We start from the raw sequence: 18,614 nt of genomic DNA on the forward strand, positions 1-18,614 counted from the left end.
GTGATTTTATTTTGTTTTGGAGGAATGTACTACTGTTTGGGCTCCCTGACCTGAAAAAAAAACAAGGAAAAAGCCAACATAACTTTTATTATCAACCTTATCATTTTAATGGCAAAATTTCATATTCACAAATGTAAGTTAATTTAAAAAAAAACCTTCTTTTACCGGTGAGCTCAAGCAATACATAACCTCCATCAAAATTTCAAGCAACCAGAAAGTGATTAAGACTTTCAATATATGTGAAAACTTGAACATTTTTTTGTAAACTTGTAAATTCCCCCTGGCGTTTAATATAGATATGCTTTATAGATTGCATTTTATTATGAAAAACTGTTTTTGTAATGTGAAACAAAGTTTTGAACAAAAATAAATAAATAAAAATTCACACATGAAACGGAAATGATGTCACTGTTTATTATTATTCTGTTTGTGAAGTTTCCGGTCGGAAGAAAAGGACATCACCTTTATTATAAACGTATTCATTTTGTATGGCAAATTTCACATACATAAATGTAAACACTCCAAAACCTCACCCAACTTCAGAAGTTTCTTGCATGAGTTCAAAGAGTACATGAAATCCCTTACACTAATTGACACTGAACAAAGCATCACATCCATAGATATTTATGAGAGATTTTTCAAAGAATAAATAAGTAGAATAAAGCTTACACATTCTATTTCCCTTTTTTTCCTTTTCTTCTATAGGCTACCATAACATATGTTATTTTTTTCATGATTTTATGTTTTCTAATATTGCTTAAAGCAACCAGATTTTATTTAGATTTATTTATTATTTATGTTTATTGATACATATTGGAGCACCTGTCTGATGTTTCATGTTTGATTGTATGTACAACCCTGTTCTCTGTACATCCCTTTGTATCTACAATGTTTTCAATAAAGCTCATAGGGAGAAAAAAAAGAAAAAAAGAAGAAGTTTCCAGTCGGAACCTTTCTCTTCCTCGTTCACAGACGTGTAAAAACTTAACTTCACATTATTTTAACCACCGTGTTGCATTTAAAAGTGTATTTTAATACCTGAAACATTTTCATACATTATATCTCTAAGGCATGTGTGCAGTCGTGTGGTTGTATTTTATTTATAAGACATTCACTCCTGACATGAGGAAGAGGAAGAAGAGGAGGAGGAGGAGGAGGAAGAGGAGGAGGAAGAGGAGAGGAGGAGGAGGAGCAGGAGGAGGAGGAAAAGGAGGAGGAGCAGGAGGAAGATGAGGAGGAGAAGGAGGAAGAGGAGGACAAGGAGGAGGAGGAGCAGGAGGAGGAGGAAGAGGAGGAGGAAGAGGAGAAGGAGGAAGAAGAGGAGGAGGAGGAAGAGGAGGAGGAAGAGGAGGAGGAGGCGGAAGAAGAGGAGGAAGAAGAGGAGGAAGAGGAGGAGGAGGAGCAGGAGGAGGAGGGGGGGAAGAAGAGGAGGGGGAGAAGAAGGAGGAAGAGGAAGAGGAGGAGGAAGAGGAGGAGGAGGAAGAAGAGGAGGAGGAAGAGGAGGAGGAGGAGGAAGAAGAGGAGGAGGAAGAGGAGCAGGAGGAGGAGAGGGAGGAGGAGGAAGAGGAGTAGGACGAGGAGTAGGAGGAGGAAGAGCAGCAGGAGGACGAGGAGGAGCAGGAAGAGGTGGAGGAGGAAAAGGAGGAGGAGGAAAAGGAGGAGGAGCAGGAGGAGGGGGAAGAGGAGGAAGAAATGGAGGAGGAGGAGGAGGAGGAGAGAGAGAAAGAGGAGGAGCAGGAGGAGGAGGAGGCGAAGCAGGAGGAGGAAGAGGAGGAGGAGGAGGAGGAGGAGGAAGAGGAGAAGCAGGAGGAGGAGGAAGAGGATGCGGAGGAGGAGGAGGAGGAAGAAGAAGAAGAGGTGGAGGAGGAAGAGGAGGAGGAGGAGGAGGAGGAGCAGGAAGAGGAGGAGGAGGAGGAGGAGAGAGAGGAGGAAGAGCAGGAGGAAGAGGAGGAGGAGGAGGAAGAAGAGGAGGAGCAGGAGGAGAAGGAGGAGGAAGAGGAGGAGGACGAGGAGGAGGAGGAGCAAGAGGAGGAGGAAGAGGAAGAAGAAGAGGAGGAGGAGCAGGAGGAGGAGGAGGAGGAGGAAGAAGAGGAGAGGGAGGAGGAGGAAGAGGAGGAGGAGCAGGGGGAAGAGGAGCAGGAGGAGGAGGAGGAGCAGGAAGAAGAGGAGAGAGAGGAGGAGGAAGAGGAGGAGGAGGAGGAGGAAGAGGAGAGGGAGGAGGAGGAAGAGGAGCAGGAGGAGCAGGAGGAAGAAGAAAGAGAGAGAGGAAGAGGAGCAGAACGAGGAGCAGGAGGAGCAGGAGGAGGAGCAGGAGGAGGAGGAGGAGGAGGAGCAGGAGGAGCAGGAGGAGGAGGAGGAGGAGGAGGAGGAGCAGGAGGAGCAGGAGGAGGAGGAGGAGGAGAAGCAGGAGGAGGAGGAGGAGGAGCAGGAGGAGACTTAACTGTAAGAATCGTTATATTACGATATTCTAGAAAAACGGACTCAGGAGCTTCGTTGTAGGTTTGTTTCCTGGAACACGTTTCAATATGGCCGACATGCAGACAGGTCAAGAGGTCAACCAGTCTAACCAGCCTCTGCTGCCACCCTGAGGACAACTCCCTTCATAGCACAACATCATCACTCTTCTACACCAACCACATCAGTGTCAGTAGAAAAGTTAAAATAAAACATGTAATAGTTCATTTCTCTCTTTTTTTCACTTTCACCACATCAAATCTTTTTAACAACTTCAGAACTTAAAAAGGATATGAAGATTTTTTTTTATTTTTCTGTCCTGTCGGTGTCGGCGAGGGAGGAGAGGGAACATCTACAGTCTGAAGATCAGGACAGAGAACTAAACCTGAACCAGAAAGAACCAGAACTAGAAACACACACTCTTGTATTGCTGTCTTTGTGAGGCCAAAAAAATGTCCTCACTTCTCAAAAATGTCGTCACTCTGGTGAAAAACTCTCTCCGGTCCTCACAACGTAGTAAGAACAAGAACACACACACACACACACATGAAGCCTCGGTCTGATCCGACGTCAGGAGACGAGCAGCGTCAGATCTCCTGACTCACCTGAACGTGACGTGAGTCGTCCTCACCGTCACCAACGTGCACTGAAACAGACGGAGGAGAAGATCCACTTCACTGGAGTCTGAGAAAAACCGGTTTCCTTGAACGCAGCCTGAAGAGTCATGAGTTATTAAACCAGGACACAAACTCATTCACAAAACCTGACGAAGCTTCAGACATGTGAACACAGCGACACCTGGTGGTCGATCAGAGTTACAGCAGCTTTTTACACATCACTGACTTCACTGTGTCAATCTGGTCTCAGAGTTATTAGATCTAGATAATTAATGTTTAATGGTTATTAGTGTCGTTTACATGTGACGCTGTTAATGAGCTACAAACGATGGGACGTGATTGGACAATAAAACATCATCAGAATACAACTTCACTACAGTAAAGGAAGGAGAGAGAAGAGAGGAAGAGAGGAAGAGGGGGAGGAGAGAGAGAGGAGGGGGGAGAAAGAGAGCGTAGAGAGAGGGAGGGGAAGTGAGACGGGAGAAAAGAAGAGACAGAAGGGTGGAGGCAGAGAGAAAGAAGGAGAGGATAGAGAGAGAGAAGAGAGAGGATGAGGGGGAGGAGAGAGAGAGACTTAGAGGGGGGCAGAGAGGAAGAGGATAGAGAGAGTGGGGGAGGGGGAGAAAAGGAGAGAGAGAGGAAAGAGGAGGGAGGAGGGAGAGAAAGAGGGAGGGAGGAGAGAGAGGAAGGGGGGTGAGGAGAGAGAGAGAGAGAGAGAAGGGGGAAGAGAGAGGGGGGAGACAGGGAGAGACCTAGAGGGAGGGAGGAAAATAGAGGGGGAGAGAGAAAAGAGGGGGGGGGAGGGAAGGAAGGGCAGAGAGAAAGAGGAGAGAGAGGGGGGAGGGATGGGGAGAGAGGGAGAGAGAAGAGGGAGGGAGGGAGGGGACAGAGAGAAAGAAGGAGAGGAGAGAGAAAGAGGGAGGGGGAGAGACTTAGGGGGAGGGGGCAGAGAGAAAGAGGGAGAGGATAGAGGAAGTGGGGGAGGAGAGAGGGATAGACTTAGAGGGGGCAGAGAGAAAGAGGATAGAGAGAGTGAGGGAGGGGAGGAGAGGAGAGAGAGAGGAAAGAGGGGAAAGAGAGAGGAAGAGGGGGGAGGAGAGAGAGAGAAAGAAAGGGGGAAAGGGAGAGAGGGGGAGACAGGGAGAGACTTAGAGGGAGGGAGGAAGATAGAGGGGGAGAGAGAAGAGAGGGGGAGGGAGGAAGGGCAGAGAGAAAGAGGGAGAGGAGAGAGAGAGGTGAGAGGGAAGGGGAGAGAGGGAGAGACTTAGGGAGGGGGCAGAGAGAAAGAGGGAGAAGATAGAGGAAGTGGGGGAGGAGAGAGAGAGAGAAGGTGGAGAAAGAGAGCGTAGAGAGAGGGGGAGACAGGGAGAGACTTAGAGGGAGGGAGGAAGAGAAAGAGAAAGGAGAGAGAGGGGAGGAGGGAAGGGGGGGGAGAGAGAGAAGGGGGGAGGGAGGAAGCGAGAGGGGGAGGAGAGAAGAGAGACATTTGACCTTTAACTTTCCCTTTAATTCATCAAATACTTCACCTCCATAAAAGCAGAAGCATCAAATCAGCCACATACAGATCAACAGCAGCAACATGAACAAACATCAAAACATGGCGGCCCACGTCTTAAACGGTTAGAATTTAGACATTTTAAGTTATTTGTTGAGGTTTTAATGCATATTTTTGTGTATTATTGCAGTAGCCTGTATGAAATACGTTTATATTAAAGCAGATATCAGTGGAATGTTTTTGTTAATATAAGTCCTAAATAGTCCTATTTTCCGTCAGCAATCACTTACATGAAGTATTTCAGCCTAAACACGAGTCTCTCCGTCACTCTGCTCTGCTGTAACCCGAGGAGAAAATTTTCCTTGTGGGATACAAGTGTTATCCAATGAGGGGAGAGAACGGCATGAAGGGCTGTGTGTGCAGCCAAGGGATGCGCGTGAATGTGGTGACGTAGCACGAGGACCAATTGATGCCTGACAAGGGCGGGGGCTGCTAACTCATGGTGCGTTCAAGGAAAGGAGTACTTTGTGTTTTTCCTTCCTGTGAAGTCATACCAGTTCGATCTGGTACGAGTTCACGGGTCGGAAGTTACGAGTGGCCGTTATAGGGAACTTTCACAGACAACAGGACGGTAAAAACACGAGCTACGGGTTACCTGGAACGCTACCAAGTCGTAGTTGTGACTTGAAGCTGTAACTTACGGTTTCAAAAGCCTGCCTTGAACACAGCATTAGCCGAAACGGCCGTGCCACTGATATCTGCTTTAAGCTGTGATTGTTGTATAGTGTGAAATTGCAGTCTGGAAATAACGTTTAACTGTTATCGAGGCTGTAACATTATATGTGCACTCATCTGCGGCGTCTCCTCTCCTCCAAAATAAACATCATTTACTGCTGCATTTATTTCTCGTATTCAGCGATGAGCCACAACAATACGCCAAACTTCCTTCAGGTATCCATGTTTCTTTTCTTCCGAGTTCCTGCAGCGTGAACGCACTGATGTCGGAAGTCGGAAATTTCCGAGTTGGGAATCCCGACCTCCGAGTTGTTATGAATGCAGCATAACTCCTCCAGGTCAGAGACCGTTCTGTAATACGTGAACTGCACCTTTAGCCGAGTGGCGACTGAACCCCTGAACATGAATGAGGCATCAGTCGACCCCAGACCTTCCATCCTGTTTCTGCTGCTCAGCCTGATGCTCGTTGCTGCTGCTGCTTCACCTATGAGGGAGGTGACCACGGAGACCAGGACCAGGACCAGGACCAGGACCAGGACCAGGACCAGGACCAGGACCAGAACCAGGACCAGAACCAGGACCAGGACAAGAACCAGAACCAGGACCAGAACCAGGACCAGGACCAGGACCAGGACCAGGACCAGGACCAGGACCAGGACCAGGACCAGGACCAAGACCAGAACCAGGACCAGGACCAGGACCAGGACCAGGACCAGGACCAGGACCAGGACCAGAACCAGAACCAGGACCAGGACCAGGACCAGGACCAGGACCAGAACCAGGACCAGGACCAGGACCAGGACCAGAACCAGGACCAGGACCAGGACCAGGACCAGGACCAGGACCAGGACCAGGAGCAGGAGCAGGAGCAGGACCAGGACCAGGACCAGGACCAGGACCAGGACCAGAACCAGAACCAGAACCAGGACCAGGACCAGGACCAGGACCAGAACCAGGACCAGGACCAGAACCAGAACCAGCTGGAACCAGGACCAGGACCAGGACCAGAACCAGGACCAGAACCAGAACCAGGACCAGGACCAGGACCAGAACCAGGACCAGAACCAGCTGGAACCAGGACCAGGACCAGGACCAGGACCAGGACCAGGACCAGAACCAGGACCAGGACCAGGACCAGAACCAGAACCAGGACCAGGACCAGGACCAGGACCAGAACCAGGACCAGGACCAGGACCAGGACCAGGACCAGGACCAGGACCAGAACCAGGGCCAGGACCAGAACCAGGACCAGGACCAGGACCAGGACCAGGACCAGGGCCAGGGCCAGGACCAGGACCAGGACCAGGACCAGGACCAGGGCCAGGACCAGGACCAGGACCAGGACCAGGACCAGGACCAGGACCAGGACCAGAACCAGAACCAGCTGGAACCACGACCAGGACCAGAACCAGAACCAGGACCAGAACCAGAACCAGGACCAGGACCAGGACCAGAACCAGGACCAGAACCAGCTGGAACCAGGACCAGAACCAGAACCAGGACCAGGACCAGGACCAGAACCAGGACCAGGACCAGGACCAGGACCAGGACCAGAACCAGAACCAGGACCAGAATCAGAACCAGCTGGAACCAGGACCAGGACCTGGACCAGCTGGAACCAGGACCAGGACCAGAACCAGGACCAGGACCAGCTGGAACCAGGACCAGGACCAGGACCAGCTGGAACCAGGACCAGGACCAGGACCAGAACCAGGACCAGCTGGAACCAGGACCAGGACTAGGACCAAGACCAGAACCAGGACCAGGACCAGGACCAGGACCAGCTGGAACCAGGACCAGGACCAGAACCAGGACCAGGACCAGGACCAGGACCAGAACCAGGACCAGGACCAGGACCAGGACCAGGACCAGGACCAGAACCAGGACCAGGACCAGAACCAGGACCAGGACCAGGAACAGGAAACAGGACCAGGACCAGGACCAGGACCAGGACCAGGACCAGGACCAGAACCTGAACCAGAACCAAAACCAGGACTCAAAAAATGGTTGATCTGTTGGTCCAGTTTAAAATCACTGTCAAGCTTTACTCCAAGATTAGAAACTCCTCCTCCTCCTCTTCCTCCTCCTCTTCCTCCTCCTCCTCCTCCTCTTCTTCTTCCTCCTCTGAACACATCAGGTCCACTGTAGCAAGTAGCCGTCCTGAACCAATCAGAGAGAGAGATGAAAATAATGCTGATACTGTGATTGGCCACCAGTGACACGCCCACTTGTTACACATGATAATTTATTTTTTCTAATCCCAGAGTCAGAGATGAACTCAGCACAATCAGCTTCTGTTCCCCACAGAAAAACACCTGTAAGATGTGTGTGTGTGTGTGTGTGTGTGTGTGTGTGTGTGTGTGTGTGTGTGTGTGTGTGTGTGTGTGTGTGTGTGTGTGTGTGTGTTCTTGTATTTACTACATTGTGAGGACCGTTGAGAGTTTTTAACCAACAGAGTGAGGACATTTAGGGGAAGTGAGGACATTTTGGCCGGTCCTCACTTTTTCCAAGGGCTGTTTGAGGGTTAAGACTTTAGGTTATAATTACGTTTAAGTTAGGTTCAGAGTAATGGTTAAGGTTAGGGTAAGGGGCTAGGGAACACATTATGTCAATGAGTGCATTTCTAAAAGGAGTTCATCATGATTCTCCTTGTATCCTCCTGGTTTCTGTGTGGACTTACATTTAGTTGTGGTTGTGTTTTCCATATATGGTCGTGTTGCCAGACCGGGGCGAGTTAAGTTACAACACTGAGACACAAATTAGTTGATGACAACATGTGTGATGAATAAGACAGAGAACAGACCGAGCTGTAACTTGTAGTGGAGTGTCTTTAAATCTCTCAGCAGCTCTTCTACCACAGCTGGATCTCAGCTAACTGTTTATTCATGGTGTCAGAGTTCACCTGTCCATACAGGTGTAATGCCAGGAGTTACCCAGCAGGTGGCGCCACTCTACTGTAGAAAGTCACTTCCTCATTATAATTTATTGTTCAATTTTGTTTAAAGTCCATGAGATGAACTTTAAACTGAGTAATAAATGATTGTAACTGCAGAGCAGAGAGAGGAGGTAAAACTGTTCAGACGCCATTTTAGAGTGAACGGAGCAGAAGGAGAAAAACTGAAGTCTGAGGCGGGTGAGTGTGAAAACAACTTTATTTTATTTTTATTTTTTTTATTGTTGTTGTTGTTGTTGTGTCAGAGTGTGAGAGTCAGTGTGTCTGTGTGGACTGTGGAGGGAAGAAGAGTCAGACGTAGTCCGTACATACGTCAGCACATTGTCTCAGATTCACCTCCACACAACTTCTTCAAACTCAGAACAAACATCAAAGGTCAAAGGTCACGGTGACTGGATAAACATGGATTTAATGTCAAAGTCATAGATAAATACACGTAGATGCCGCATTCAGGCTTGTCAACACATCAACACGGCCGCCATCTTGGGTCAGGGGTTTCTGACCATAGACATATACGTCTGACAAGCAGTCAGACCCTTGTAGAACAAATTTCAGTGTATGTACGCATGTGGGTGTGTGTCTGAGTATGTAAAATGTGTGTATGATAATTATAAAATATCATTCTATGTTGTATCATAAATGTATGTCTGATATTTATAATAAACCAAAGGTCTTGAAAATCGGTTGAATATTCAGTGAGTTATGGTGATTTAAATGGTTAATAGACCTCTGCCTCTGTTGACTAATGCAGTAAGTAGACACGGCTTCCCCCTGCCCAAGATGGCGGCTGCGTTGACGCATCATTCCAATGGACAGCAGCGTCAGCGGCTTCTACGTGTTTATATCTATGGTCAAAGTCCTATGAGTGGTGGAGGTCAACAACTGGATCAGACAAGGAAGTGATTATAGTTTGTCCTCGGTGCATTTGGGTGTGTCTTGATTCTGTGTGTGTGTGTGTGTGTGTGTGTGTGTGTTACTGGTTTCCCTCTCAGACTGACTGAAGTCCTGAAGATGAGTGTTAATGTGGAGGAGGACAGATCAAAGTCTCTGGAGAGTGACCGGTCCAAACATGAACCTCCAGACTCACAGTAAGAGACCAGATAAAAACCTGAAGTGTGTGTGACGTTACAGAAGAGGAAACATGTGTGTGTGTGTGTGTGTGTGTGTGTGTCCACTGATCAATGTGATGTGAATAAAAACATGTTTGTGTTTGCAGAGGTCAGAACCACAGACTGAGAGCAGAGTCTCCAGGATCCATCTGTCTGTCCATGAGGAGTGACCGGTCTAACGGACAACCTCTAAACTTCAGTCTTGGACCTGGACCTCCAGAGTCACAGTAAGAAACCAGATTCAGACCAGTGTGCAGGTTTGGAGGGTTACTTTAAAAATGTAATCCAGTATAATTACAAATTACATGTTAAAATAAAGTAATCAATAACTCTAAGTATCACACAATTGAAGTAATGTACTGGATTGCTTTTTAGTTACTTTTGGATTACTTCATTACCAAATATGCAAATTAAAGGGATAGTTCAACATTTTGGCAAATTGGCCCATTGCCATAATCCCTGTAGTCATAGCAGTAGGTTTGTTACCTTTAATTGTCGGCGCAAGCTATTTTAGAACGGCGGAGCAGAGCCGTGAGCTGCTCAGAGCTACGCTACGGAGGCTCATGGGATTTCTTGGTTTCCCTCATCAAACTCATCAAATACACAATCCAACAACTCCACAACGCTCTGGTGGACAAGTTGTGACCTGCACATTCACCACGCTATGAGATAATAACACAACGTTACCACACAGAGTTGTTTTAGAGGGAAATACAGAGACTGCTTGATGAAAAACTGTCCCTGAAGGCAACGCGCATCAGCAGTTTTTACATGAATTTCCCTCTAAAACAACAAGTGACATGCTCAGTTCATACTGACATTTAAGGTGGACTGATTGATTTCCAAATGTATTAGGTAACATCCTAACTTAGCATTAACAATGATTCTGTGATCAGAGAACTGATTAGTGATCAATGTGATGTGAATAAAAACATGTTTGTGTTTGCAGAGATCAGAACCACAGACTGAGAGCAGAGTCTCCAGGATCCATCTGTCTGTCCATGAGGAGTAATTGGTCCATGGGACAACCTGTAAACTTCAGTCTTGGACCTGGACCTTCAGAGTCATGGTAAGAGACGGTTTCTACTGTAAACTAAGCTGAAGATGATTCAGTCATTAGACTCATCAGAGCTCAGATGTGGAGCTGTGACATGTTGTTGATCCAGAAATGTCTTGACAGGAGGAAGAGGAGTGGTGTCTCTGTGGACCAGCAGCTGTCCTGCTGTGGTCTCTGTCAGGACGTCCTGAAGGATCCAGTCTCCACCAGCTGTGGACACTGGTTCTGCAGACAGTGCTTCACCTCAGACTGGGACCAGTCTGGTTCTTCAGGACCCCCCTCCTGTCCCCAGTGTGGACAAAGACCCAGAACCAGAGGTGAGCTGCAGACAGCCAATCAGAGCAGCTGTGGACAAAGTGAGACTGAACATCTGTCTGCTGATGTGGTCATTTGTGAAACCAGGACCTGTTGTTTTCTCCAGAGTCATTGTTCCATCACACAGCACTGACATTTAAGATGATGATTCAAACCTTCTCTTTGTTGTCTGTAGTTTTTCTGTAGCTGATGAAAATAATCTGATCAGATTGTCAGACTCTCTGTCTTCAGTCTGACTCTGTCTCTTGTCTCTCAGCAGATCGTGGTCTGCAGGAGGTTTTAGATCAACATAAGATCAGTCTGAGGAGCAGATGTGAACGAGTGACTGAAGGAACTGAGGCAACAGGAAGTGGAACAGGAAGTGGAACCCTCCTCAACAGGATCTACACTGAGCTCTACATCACAGAGGGACAGAGTGAAGAGGTTAATACCCAACATGAGGTGAGACAGCTGGAGACAACGTCCAAGAAGAAGACCCTCCATGACACTCCAATCAAGTACAACGACATCTTTAAAGACTTACCTGTCCAACAGAGAGAGGACGTCTCTACGGTCTCACCTGTCCAACAGAGAGAGGATGTCTCTACGGTCTCACCTGTCCAACAGAGAGAGGACGTCTCTACGGTCTCACCTGTCCAACAGAGAGAGGACGTCTCTACGGTCTCACCTGTCCAACATAAGGACAAAGTCTTTAACAACTTTTTTGTCAAAATGAGGCACAAGTTCTCTAAATATCTGCATCACCGAGAGAAAAAGAACATCTCTATGGTCTCACCTGTCCAACAGAGAGAGGACGTCTCTACGGTCTCACCTGTCCAACAGAGAGAGGACGTCTCTAAGGTCTCACCTGTACAACAGAGACCCATCAGAGTGGTTCTGACCAACGGCGTCGCTGGCGTTGGAAAAACCTTCTCGGTGCAGAAGTTCACTCTGGACTGGGCCGAGGGCTTGGAGAACCAAGATGTCAGTCTGCTGGTTCTGCTTTCGTTCAGGGAGCTGAACCTGATCAGAGATCAGCGGTTGAGTCTTCTCGGGCTGCTCCATGTTTTCCATCCAACATTACAGAAGGTCACAGCAGAGCAGCTGGCTGTCTGTAAACTTCTCTTCATCTTTGACGGCCTGGATGAAAGCCGACTGTCACTGGACTTCAACAACAGGGAGGTTGTGTCTGATGTCACACAGACGTCATCAGTCAACGTGCTGCTGACAAACCTCATCCAGGGGAATCTGCTTCCCTCGGCTCTAGTCTGGATCACCTCCAGACCTGCAGCAGCCAATCAGATCCCTCCTACATGTGTTGACAGGGTAACAGAGGTCCGAGGCTTCACTGACGCCCAGATAGAGGAGTACTTCAGGAGGAGGTCCAGTGATGAAGATCTGTCCAGAAGAATCATCTCACACATCAAGACGTGCAGGACCCTCCACATCATGTGTCAAGTCCCAGTCTTCTGCTGGATCAGTGCTACAGTTCTGGAGCACATGTTGACCACAGACCAGAGAGGAGAGCTGCCCAAGACCACGACTGACCTGTTCTCACACTTCCTACTGGTCCAGACAAAGAGGAAGAAGAACAAGTACGGTGAAGGACATGAGACGAGTCCACAGGAGCTGACGGAGGCCGACAGGGAAGTTCTTCTGAAGCTGGGGAGGCTGGCGTTTGAACAGCTGCAGGAAGGAAACATCATGTTCTACCAAAAAGACCTGGAGCAGTGTGGTCTTGATGTCACAGAGGCCTTGGTGAACTCAGGACTCTGTACTGAGATCTTCAAAAGAGAGAGTGTGATCTTCCAGAAAACAGTCTACTGCTTTGTTCATCTGAGTGTTCAGGAGTTTCTGGCTGCAGTCTACATGTTCCACTGTTTCACCAACAGGAACACACAGGTCCTCAAGAAGTTCCTGGCAGAACAACATGTTGATTTAACCCTGGATGTCTTCCTGCAGGGAGCCATGCAGAAATCCCTCAGCAGTAGAAATGGTCACCTGGACCTGTTTGTTCGCTTCCTTCATGGCCTCTCTCTGGAGTCCAACCAGAGGCTGTTAGGAGGTCTGCTGGGTCAGACAGACAACAGTCCAGAAACCATCAAGAGAACCATCAACAACCTGAAGGAGATGAAGACTCCTGAAATCTCTCCTGACAGAAGCATCAACATCTTCCACTGTCTGACGGAGATGAAGGACCAGTCAGTTCATCAGCAGATCCAACAGTTCCTCAAGTCAGAGAACAGATCAGAGGAACTCTCTGAGATCCAGTGTTCAGCTCTGGGCTACATGCTGCAGATGTCAGAGCAGGTTCTGGACGAGTTGGACCTGAACAAGTACAAGACGTCAGTTCAGGGACGACAGAGACTGATCCCAGCTGTGAGGAACTGCGGGAAGGCTCGGTGAGTCCAGACATGATCAATATAATCACTGATCAGTAATAGTAATAAAAACCAGTGTTTCTTCTTTATTGGTATTGATACGTTTATTGATTCCACAACAGAAGAGCAGAACCTGTTACTATAGTTCAACAGTTTTGTTTAAATAAATATATTCATGTTGATGGACAATTTGCTCTTAAGTTTGAGAGGTTTTTGCGAGGGTGCGTCCCGTCGCCATGGAAATACATGGGGTCCGACTAATATCTGAAACACAATCAATCACGTCAGTAGACTCCTATTTGTAATAGAACCTAGTTTACCTCTACAGCAAATAATCCATCCCTTATTAACGACCCAGCAACAGAAAAGATTTTCTCGTCCAAGATGAATGAACTCTAAGATGATGTTAATGTTTTATCGTGGTCTCTGACTTTCCCCAAGTAAATTAATACCGCGTCGCCGGCACAGCTGATGGGGAAAGTCAAACATTTCGATTACTTTAGATTATTCAAAAACCCAATCTCGCAAAAAAAGAGAGACAGAAAAATATAGAGGTATGATCTTCCATTTTATCCAACAAAATATTCAGCTCCAGGCCATAATTTTCACATTTTCACCGCGGTCACAACTAGTGTCTCTCTGACTTTGTATACATACAGAAGGTAATACCCTCTCGGCTAAAACGGGACAGTTTACTGCATGTTAACTAAAACATGTTTATTTATTTATTTTTATTGTTCTAAAATTTGAGTTTGGCAGCTGACAGGAACTCTACAGGAGGTTGATTTATGGCGCGTTCCAGGCGACCCATAACTCGTGTTTTTCCGACCTGTGAACTCGTACCAGCTCGATCTGGTACAAGTTCACAAGTTGGAAGTTACGAGTTCAACTGCCGTTATAGTATATATATTTTCTGGCAGAGGAAGGACGCTGGAGCTAAAACTGACCGTGTCCTCCAGCGTCCTTCCTCTGTCTATTGCTCATCTGTCTCCGGCCCGAGACACACCGGTCTGCAGTTCGTCCCCAAGCTGAAGCGCGAGGATTCTCCCACTTGTTCATTTGATCTCTCTTCACAGACTTGTTGATTGTAAACTCTCAGAGAGTCACTGTGAAGTCGTGGCCTCAGCTCTGAAGTCCAACCCCTCCCACCTGACAGAACTGGACCTGAGTGGAAACATCCTGAGTGAATCATCAGTGAAGGTTGTGTGTGCTGGACTGGAGAGTCCAAACTGTCGACTGGAGACTCTGAGGTGAGTTCACTGACTGGACCTGTTGGACTTTTGTCTGTGTTCAGTTCAAATGTGTGAAGTTCAGTTTGAAGCAGCGACTGATTGTGACTCCATGTTACTGCAGCTGGTAGAAGGTGAAGGGTCAGAGGTCACTCAGAGGTCAGTGTGGTGGTGATGATGATGATGATGATGATGATGATGATGATGATGATGATGATGATGATGATGATGATGATGATGAGCTGCTCTCAGATGAAGCTGCTAACAGAACAGCTGGATCAGCCACTGTAGCTGAAGCTGAGCAGATGTGATGTAGATCTGAGGCCGGAGAAGCTGCTGAGTGTGTGTGTGTGTGTGTGTGTGTGTGTGTGTGTGTGTGTGTGTGTGTGTGTGTGTGTGTGTGTGTGTGTGTGTGTGTGTGTGTGTAAAAGTGTCTAAGTGTCAGTAGGTTAAAACTTGCTAACTGCTTGAAACAACAGCTGAGTGGCTGAATGAAACTAATCCGTCACCCTAATTGATTTAAATTGTCTTCTGTTGCTGATGCACGGCCTTGATAAACTTGGTCATTCATTTTATTCTAGTTGAGGATGTGGATGATCATGAGCGAGGGAGTAGTGGTGCAACAGATCAGTGTTTTTTTTGTTTTTTTAATCAATTTTTTATTTTGTTTTATTTCATTACAATTCCATTTATCCATTCCCCTTGACCCCACCCTTTTCCCGGGGGTAACATTAGATTAATAATAATTATTATTATTATCAACAGTACATAGCAGACATATTCATAAGACAGAGAAAAAAACAAAACAAAACAAAAAAACAACACACAAGCCCATCAAAACAACACTTTGACTTTCTAGGTTGTGTACAGCTTCTACCTTTGCCTTTTGGGCACGAGCCCTGGAAACAGATCAGTGTTGATCCTTGATCGCTCTCCACGGATCGGCACGCAAGTGTTCCACAGGTCGTTGATGAAAAGAAAGTTGTGAAGGCAGCGCAAAAAAAAAAAAACTCTGCTCGTATAGGCAGCTTTATGTCGCGCACAACAACAAACAATAACAACTAATCAACCAGAATCGAAAAACAAAAACTGTGACTGAGCAGGACTGTGATGGTGATTGGCTTACAGACCTTTGCTTGTGTCGTTTTCCTCCCTAACACACAGTAGCTCCAGTATTTTCTTTTCACTTCTATAGGAGTGTATGTTACAAAAAAACTGATTTACAACTGGTTGTTTATTTACCTGCTGTTCTGTACTGATTTCTATCAACCAGTCAGTGGATACAGATTGTTGCAAAGCGTTTCCCTCCTCCTGTGATTTATTCATGACGGGAAAAATATGAATGACCTCATCAGCAACTAGTTGACGTCGACTCGACTTTCATAATATTTGAGTCGATTTTAAATAATCTGAAGTCATGCAACTACTAACCTCACACACAGTTTATCATCCTCTGTGTGTGTGTGTGTGTGTGTGTGTGTGTGTGTGTGTGTGTGTGTGTGTGTGTGTGTGTGGGTGTGTGTGTGTGTGTGTGTGTCAGGGAGAGAGTAGGTTTCAACTTGCTAACTGTTAGCCACCGTAGCTCAGGCGTTGGTCTCCCGTCAGATAAAAGCTGCTGTTGTTCTTCAGATGAAGCTCATTAAGGTGTTCACCTCTCCAGTGGAGCATCACTGCAGTTGAATTAGCTGCTAAACTGCTGGAGGCTAAAAAGCCAGGGGACACGTCTGTGTGTTGACCATTCACCAAGGCAACGTGAACAGAAGTGCAGCTCAGACATGGTGCAGTTAAGTTAAGAGGCAGCGTAGCGTTGTGCCTCTTCACCTCCATGTGAACTCTCTGTGGGAACTTACTGCACATGTGCAAACAGCCACATACACACCGTACTGACAGAAGAGGCAGAGCAGCTCTGGGCCTTTGCTCTGTAATACTACACATGGCTGAGTGGTTTGTGCAGCTGCTGCCTGGACAGAAGCTAGCTCTGTTTACTGGCTTTTATTAGACCATGAAAATCACCACATTCTGACACATTGAACTTGTAGTAAAGTTATCTGAAAGTCCAAAAGAATCCAACTTTAGATGAAGTGAATAAATCAAAGCCCTGACTGCACCTCACTGGTTTTTAGTCCAGTCTCTGTTTCTCTTCATGTTTCACCTCCACTACAGAAACACATGTGATGTATCAGACAATAACTGATCTATAATCAATAGCTGCTGGCTCCACCTCTTTCCTGAGGCTCTGTGATGTTTATAGCGAAACATTCAAAGCCAACATCCCATAATGAGCAGGTGTCAGGTTTTTCTGTCTCTGAGCTTCATTCAACATGTGTTTCTACACGTTAGTTGTCATGGTAACAGAGTTCAGCCTCACATGTTGTTGTCTTGAGCGTGGTCAGTAAATCTCTGATCAATGTGGCTGCACAACATGAGTTTGTCTGGATGGAGCCACAGGTGGAGCTGACAGGTGAAGAGGCGGAGTCACTGCGTCTGTGTTGAAGCAGCAGCAGCTTCTCATGAATATTAATGAGCTGTTTTCTCTCTATGTGACTGTTTAACCTGCTTCCTGTTGCTTCAGCTGTTGGACTTTGATTTTCTAAACTTGTTCTTTCTGAAGCTTCTTCAGCTCTGAACAGATGATTAGACACTGAACGCTGTCAACAAGGAGCTTTGTCCTCAACTCACTGCTTTTATTCTTTATTCAGATTGGAGTGGTGCAGTTTGTCAGAGATCAGCTGTTCTTCTCTGGTCTCAGCTCTGAAGTCCAACCCCTCCCACCTGAGAGAACTGGACCTGGGTGACAACGACCTTCAGGATTCAGGAGTGAAGCATCTGAGTGGTTTTCTGGAGAGTCCAGACTGTCGACTGGAGACTCTGAGGTCAGTTCACTGACTGTTACTGTTGGACTTTTGTCTGTGTTCAGTTCAAATGTGTGAAGTTCAGTTTGAAGCAGCGACTGATTGTGACTCCATGTTACTGCAGCTGGTAGAAGGTGAAGGGTCAGAGGTCACTCAGAGGTCAGTGTGATGATGATGATGATGATGATGATGATGATGATGATGATGATGATGATGATGATGATGATGATGATGATGATGATAACAGAACAGCTGGATCAGCCACTGTAGCTGAAGCTGAGCAGATGTGATGTAGATCTGAGGCCGGAGAAGCTGCTGTGTGTGTGTGTGTGTGTGTGTGTGTGTGTGTGTGTGTGTGTGTGTGATCTTCATTTCATCTTCTTATTTTATTCTTTATTCAGATTGTGGAACTGCAGGTTGTCAGACATCAGCTGTTCTTCTCTGGTCTCAGCTCTGAAGTCCAACCCCTCCCACCTGAGACACCTGGACCTGAGAGGATACAACAACAACCTGAGCTCTTCAGCTTGGCAGCAGCTTCGTGATCTTGTGAAGAGTCCAGACTTTCGACTGGAGACTCTGGAGTGAGTCTGATCTGTAGCTGTTTCCACAGCTGATGAGACTGTGGGAGTGAAATAAAGTGTAAAGTGCAGCAGGTGAACCTGTCAGGATGTGACATCATCACGTATGACATCATCTATGACATCACAGACTCAGAAAACGCTGCAGCAGCTTCAATGTGTCAATCATCAGTGATCCAGTCACAGGTAAAGGTGTTGAGTCAAACAGGAACAATGAGCTTCACCTGTCACTCAAGTACAGGAAGTACTTTTACTCCACTAACTCCTAACTAAATACTTTTACTGTGATACTGTCATTATAGAAACTTTTACTCTGCTCCTATATTATAGTATTCACTGTGATACCTTGAAAGAAGTACTTTTACTCTGATACTGTCTACAGAAACTACTTTTATTGTAAGTATTTTTACTGTGTTACTGTTAGTAGCTACTGCCACATCCACTTGTCGTGCACAACAAAACACAGCAAAAGACCAAAATACATGTTTTATAACGAATTTCTTCTTTTCGCCCTCAGTCTTATTAAACAGAAAGATGCCATTTAATTAAACTATTTAGTATTATTGATAAGTATGATTTACAAAAGAAACCCTAGCCTTTATTTTTCACACACACATATGTAGTACGTTTTTTCTGTCTTTTTTTTTCAATATTTGCTCTTTCAAGACTCAACATGTAGTCATAACACATCATAATATCATTGCAGAGCAGCTAAAACAACAACAACAACATGAAAAGATAAATATTATTTAGGTGTCAGGCTCAGTTACATTTCAAAATGAAAGTGTTTATTTTTGCAAATTACAATAAAAGGATGTTTTTTTCATGGTTTTACAGTGAATGTGTTGTCGAACAAGAGA

At 46.4% G+C, this 18,614-nt stretch overlaps 3 protein-coding genes across 3 annotated transcripts in view; 2 read left to right on the top strand and 1 right to left on the bottom strand.

Annotated features, from left to right (window-relative positions):
* LOC146986490 (protein NLRC3-like) overlaps positions 1 to 13,120 on the top strand; it is a 31,438-nt gene extending 18,318 nt beyond the window's left edge. The window contains exons 2-4 of the mRNA XM_085780372.1: positions 9,471 to 9,590; positions 10,544 to 10,776; positions 10,992 to 13,120. Of these exons, the coding sequence (XP_085636498.1) occupies positions 9,523 to 9,590; positions 10,544 to 10,776; positions 10,992 to 13,120 (2,430 nt within the window). The 5' untranslated portion in view covers positions 9,471 to 9,522. The remainder of the gene's footprint in view (positions 1 to 9,470; positions 9,591 to 10,543; positions 10,777 to 10,991) is intronic.
* grm8b (glutamate receptor, metabotropic 8b) overlaps positions 1 to 18,614 on the bottom strand; it is a 589,884-nt gene that overhangs the window by 492,274 nt on the left and 78,996 nt on the right. The window lies entirely within an intron of this gene.
* The window catches only part of LOC146986482 (uncharacterized), a gene marked incomplete at its 5' end in the record, with an annotated part of 532,005 nt that overhangs the window by 301,762 nt on the left and 211,629 nt on the right, over positions 1 to 18,614 (top strand). Inside the window, one exon of the mRNA XM_085780485.1 lies at positions 17,024 to 17,197. Coding sequence (XP_085636611.1) covers positions 17,024 to 17,197 — 174 coding nt within the window. The remainder of the gene's footprint in view (positions 1 to 17,023; positions 17,198 to 18,614) is intronic.

The sequence above is a fragment of the Trachurus japonicus genome, chromosome 6 (genome assembly GCF_045865225.1).
Source record: "Trachurus japonicus isolate A0001 chromosome 6, Traja_1.0".
In the NCBI taxonomy this organism is placed as follows: Eukaryota; Metazoa; Chordata; class Actinopteri; order Carangiformes; family Carangidae; genus Trachurus; species Trachurus japonicus.